Raw genomic sequence first — 6,000 nt, forward strand, 5'->3', positions numbered from 1 at the left:
GTAGTACATTGTGAGAATTGATGAGCCAGTATTGACGCATCATTGTAATCCTGTCTGTAGTTTATATTTGGCTTTACTCTTGATACTGCACACTCTGTGCATTTGAGCAAATTTATAATGACATGTATTTACCATTACAGTATCATACAGAGTAGTTTCACTGCCCTAAAAAAATCAGCTGAATCCCACCTGTTTATTCCCGCTCAGTGACTCAAACCTTGGTGACTGCTCATCTTTTACTGATTCCATGGATGTGTGGTGGCACACTTCCAACTTTATCCTTCGCCTTCCATATTGTGTTGGCTTTTCTGGATCTTTTGCCTTCCGTGTAAACTTTAGAATCAGTTTGTCAATATCTACAAAATAACTTGCTGGGGTTTTTATTGGAATAATATTAAATCTGTAGATCAAGTTGGGAAGAACTAACATCTTGACAGTATTGAGTCTTCCTATCCATGAATATGGACACTCTCTACATTTATACCTCTTTGATTTATCAGAGTTTTGTGGTTTTCTTCATAAAGACAGACCTTGTACATATTTTGTTAGTTTTATACCTAAGTATTTTGTTTTCAGTACTGCTAAGGTAAGTGGGATTAAATGTTCTTAATTTCAAATACTGCTTATGGCTGGAATACAGGAAAGCAATTGACTTTTTTAATATATTAATCTTGGGTCCTCCAATCTTGATATAATTACTTATTAGTTCTAGGAGTTTTTTGGCATATGCTTTAAGATTTTCTGTGTAGACAATCAGATGATACATGAACAAACTGTACACATGTATACACACACACATTTGTATTGCATTAACTAGGACTTCAGTTATGATGTTGAAAAGGCATGGTGAGACAAGACATCTGTGCTTTGTTCTTAAACTCATCAGGAAAGCTTTTAGTTTCTTATTAAGTATGATGTTACCTCTAGGTTTACTCTAGATATTCTTTAGCCATTTGATATGTGTCTTTATAAAGTGAGTTTCTTATAGACAACATGTAGTTGGGTCTTGTTTTTGATCCAACCTGACAATCTCTTTATTTTTAGTTGTGCTGGGTCTCTGTTGGGCTCTGCACTGGGACTGCACGCGGGCTTTCTCTAGTTGCACTGAGTGGGAGCTACTCTTCATTGTGTTGCGTGGGCTCCTCATTGCAGTGGAGTCTCTTCACAGAACAGGGATTGAACCCTTGTCCTCTGCATTGGCAGGCAATTCTTATCCCCTGAGCCACTAGGAAAGTCCCAATCTCCGTCTTTTAATTGGTATATTTAGACCATTGATAATAGTTGAATTCATAGTTGCATATTTGTTACCATTTTCTATTTGCTGAGCTTGTTCTATTTTTTTTCTTTCACTCTTTTCTCTGCCTTTTGTGGTTTTCGTTGAGCATGTTATGTGATTTCATTTTCTCTCCTTTCTTAGCATATCAGTTGTACTTAATTTTTTTTTACTTTTCATTAATGGATTCCTAGGGTTTGGCATACACTTTTACAGCTAATCCAAATCCACCTTCAAGTAACATTACTGGCCTCATGGGTATCCCAGCTTCAGTTGTGTCCGACTCTGTGCGACCCCATAGATGGCAGCCCACCAGGCTCCCCCGTCCCTGGGATTGTCCAGGCAAAAACACTAGAGTGGGTTGCCATTTCCTTCTCCAATGCATGAAAGTGAAAAGTGAAAGTGAATGTTCAGTCGTGTCCGACTCTTGGCGACCCCGTGGACTGCAGCCTACCATTCTCCTCAGTCCATGGGATTTTCCAGGCAAGAGTACTAGAGTGGGGTGCCATTGCCTTCTCCAGTACATTATAATAAAATAACCTAATTCTTCTGTTCCATTATCTGCATTACTTCTTTGATTTCACTTATACATAGAGTGTGTGTGTGTGTGTATGCGCGTGCACACACATACATAAGCATACATAATCGAATATATTGTTGCTATTACTATTTTAAATAAGCTGTTATCTCTCAGATCAATTAAAATGAAAAACTTTTATTTTACCCGCTCTTACACCTAATCTGGGACTTCCCTGGTGGTCAGTGGTAAAGATTCCTCCTCTCTAGGCAGGAAACACTGGTTTGATCCCTGGATCAGAAAGATCCCCAGGAGGGAGCAATGGCAACCCCTCCAGTATTCTTGCCTAGGGAATTTCATGGACAGAGGAGCCTCGTGGGCTACAGTTCACGGTGTGGCAAAATTCAGACTCAACTTAGCAATGAAACAGCAGCAGCAACATGCCTTATCTGACGTTTTCCCTTTCTTTGTGTAGATCCACATTTCTGAACTTGATCATTTTCCTTCTTTCTGAAGAACTTCTTTAACCTTTCTTGCAAGACAGATTTACCAGCAACAGATTACTTCAACTTTGTTTGTTGGAAAAAGTCTTTATTTCTGCTCACTTTTGAAGAGTAAGTTTGCTGGTACAAAACTCTACGTTGGTTGATTTTTCTCTCAACACTTTGAATAGTTCACTCTACTTTCTTGCATTGTTTCTGAGAAGTTAGATTTAATTCTTCTTTGCTTATCTTTCCCTTGGGCTCCTTTTTTCTTTTATTTTCTGTAGTTCAAAACTGATAGGCTTACGTGTAATCTTTCTGCCATTTATCCTGTTTGGTGTTCTCTGAGAGGCTTGTATCTATGGTTTCATAGCTGATGTTAATTTAGGGAACTTCTCAGTCATTATTGTTTAAAATAAATTTATTCTGTTCCTTTCTCTCTTCTAGTATTCCCATTACACATAGATTACACCTTTTGTAGTTGTATATTCTGTTTTTTCCAGTCTTTTTTCTTTTTTTTTTTTTTGCTTTTTGGTTTGGAGGTTTCTATCTGTTGTGATATCCTCAGGCTCAGAGATTTCTTTCCTCAGGTGTATCCAGTCCACTAATAAGCCCATTATAGGACTCCTCATTTCTGTTATCTATTTTTTTAATTTCATTTTGTAGGGTTCTGATCTCTTTCTTTTTGGTTCTTTTTTGGAATTTCCATCTCTCTGCTTTGTTACTCATCTGTTTTCCCATGCTATGTATTTCATTCATTGGCACTCTTAGAATTATTAATCATAGTTTTAAATCAGCAGTCTAATAATTCCGACATCCTGCTGTATCTGACTCTTGTTCCTGTGCTTGCTCTGTCTCTTCAACTTTGGTTTTTGCCTTTTAGTATGTCTTATAATTTTTTTTCTTGCTAATCAGGCATGATGTACTGGGTAAAAGGCTCTGCTATCAGTAGGACTTTAGAAATGTGATGGTTAAAAGTAAAGGGAGGGAAAACGCTCTGTTGTCCATGACTAGGTCTCAGTTTTTTAGTGATCCTGTGCCTCTGAGCTGTGAACTGTGCCCCCTACCTCCCCAGCCCCTGGTTGACAAGATAGCTGGAGTGTCCTGGAGTTGGGTATTTCTTTCCCTCAGGTCAGTTATGCTCTGATAAAACTACAGTAGGTTAAGCTCTGGTTAAATACTTTCTCCTGAGAGCAGACCTTATTAGGAACAGAATGTTCTGGCATGTCTCAAAGTGGTTCTTTTACCCCTCTGCTGACTCTCTTGTTGTGGTGAAGAGTTCAGTTAAGTTACCTGATTTGTTAGATTGGTAATTAAGTATTTAATAAAAATGACTTTTTAAAAGTATGTTTGCAGTTTCCTAAAAAGATAAACATTCTACTCTTAAGTATTTACACAAATGATGAAAACTTATATTCACAGAAAACCCTACACATGAATGTTTAGAAGCTTTATTCATAATTGACAAAACTTGGGAGCAACTAGATGTCTTTATTTTATCATAATGTACCCGAGCTATCCATGAAGCCAGTATAGTGTTACTTGAAGGTGGATTTGGATTAGCTGTAAATGTATTTGCCAAACACTAGGGAAACCAATAATATAAAGTAGATAAGTATAACTGACATGCTAAAAAGGAGAAACATTGAATCATACAGTATGCTGAGTGAAAACCAAAAGGCAGAAAAAGAGTAGAAGAAAATAATAGAACAAGAACAACAAAGAGAAAACAGTAACAAATGTGGTAGCTTGGTGGAATATTATTCAGCAATGGAGAGGGGGGCCTCTCAAGCTCTGAAAAAACATGGAAGAACTTACATGCAAATGGCTAAGGGAGAGAAACCAGTCTGAAGAGGCTGTATGCAGTATGATTCCAAATATGCAACATTCTAGAAAAGGCAGAACTGTGGAGACAATAAAAGGATTGGTGACTGCCAGTGGTTAGGGCGTGGGAGGGATAAGTAGGTGGAGTGCCGGAGGATGTTTAAGGTTGGGAAGGTATTCAACATGATGTTATGATGGATTCATGGCATTATGCATTTATCAAAATACATAGAACTGTACAACATAGTGAACCCTAATATAAACTGTAGACACTAGTTAATAATAATGTATCGATAGTGTGGTTCATCAGTTGAAACAAATATTCCACACTGATGCAAGATGTTAATGATAGGAGGAATTGGGTACAGAAGGAAAAGAGGATAAACATAAGCATGCTCTAAAAATAACCTGTTAATTTTTTTAAGTAGTTTATTCAGTTCAGATTTTACTGAATGTGCCCAATTACGTCAAACAATTATTACTTGGACTAGAAACTTTAAGATAAATATCTGTTTTACTTATGAAATCTACATTGTTGAAGCATTTCAGGACTACTACTTACATTTTCTGTGAATTTATAAGTAAGCACAGAGTTAATGTTGAAAATTATTTAATTCCTTTTTGCTTTCTTAAGAAATAAAGTACTATAGAGAATTGATTTTGTCTATTTGTGAATGTGTGTGGTTAAATAATTTAGTGCAAAGATTTCGCATGTTAGTATATTAGAAATCTTTCCAAATACTGTAATAGCTAAAGTAATTTGGGATGTTTGTGTCCTGACTCTTATTATTTCTTTATAATGTAAAATACTTTCATTTCATTGATTCTGAGAGATCTGCACTAGGACATTTTAGCCTCTGATACCAGTATGTCTCTTATAATCAGTGGCATCTTAGATTCAGTGAAATGTGATATCTAGTAAGTCCTCAGGAGAACAAATTTAACAGTTACAAAATCGTGGGATCATCTGATTTCCTTCATGTCGGTTTTTCAGATGCTCATTGTGTGGGTATGTGTGCAGCCATCCTCCTTCTTTGAAGTCTCACATGTGGAAGCATGCCAGTGACCAAAATTACAACTACGAACAAGTAAACAAGGCTATTAATGACGCCATTTCACAAAGTGGCAGGTATTCGATCTTTACTGTTAGATATAAAGAAATTACTGTTACATATATTTTTTTTTCTGTGAAGTTAGAGTTAAATCTACTAGTCTGCATTATAACCAACTCTATTTGATGTGTTTTGTTTTAAGGATTCGGGGGAAATCCTCTGGAAAGACAGTATTAAACAACAGTGAAGGAAGAGCTGATTCTCTCACTTCTCGAAGTTCAGAAAATTTGGTGTCATCCTCAGAGCTGATTCCCCAGGCTCCCAATGAAGTCAAAGGTCCCAACGAGAATGAGAAGCTAAGCCCTGCAAGTAATACCTCATGCAGTTTAGAAAAAAACTCCAGTCTGGCCCCTCCTGGCGTGGAGTATTGCGTTTTACTCTTCTGTTGTTGTATTTGTGGTTTTGAATCTACCAGCAAAGAGAATCTCTTGGATCATATGAAAGAGCATGAGGGTGAAATTGTAAACATCATCCTAAATAAGGACCACAGCACAACTCTAAACACAAATTAGATGGAATTGTTATCCAAAGAGGAAACCAGCCGAGGAAGACTCCTTTAAACTGCAGTCTGCCCTTTGTGCTGTCCAGGAACTTACTAGACACAGAAGAAATAGTAGGTGTGATTCTTGAGGAAATGACAGATGGTATCTTGGAACCAAATTTGTAATGTAATAAAAGAAATTCCAAATAGATAAGGGGTAATAATATTTAAGCATTTTGAATGAGGGGAAATGGATTGAGGAGGCAGCAAAGATACAACCTGACAATAACCTTCTGTTACCTCTTAGTTTG

General features: G+C 37.0%; 1 protein-coding gene across 1 annotated transcript in view; it reads left to right on the forward strand.

Annotated features, from left to right (window-relative positions):
- ZNF507 (zinc finger protein 507) overlaps positions 1 to 5,720 on the forward strand; it is a 29,475-nt gene extending 23,755 nt beyond the window's left edge. The window contains exons 4-5 of the mRNA XM_068993491.1: positions 5,091 to 5,225; positions 5,351 to 5,720. Of these exons, the coding sequence (XP_068849592.1) occupies positions 5,091 to 5,225; positions 5,351 to 5,720 (505 nt within the window). The remainder of the gene's footprint in view (positions 1 to 5,090; positions 5,226 to 5,350) is intronic.
- The last annotated feature ends 280 nt before the right edge of the window (positions 5,721 to 6,000 follow it).

This window comes from Capricornis sumatraensis, chromosome 20 (genome assembly GCF_032405125.1).
Source record: "Capricornis sumatraensis isolate serow.1 chromosome 20, serow.2, whole genome shotgun sequence".
Taxonomy (NCBI): domain Eukaryota; kingdom Metazoa; phylum Chordata; class Mammalia; order Artiodactyla; family Bovidae; genus Capricornis; species Capricornis sumatraensis.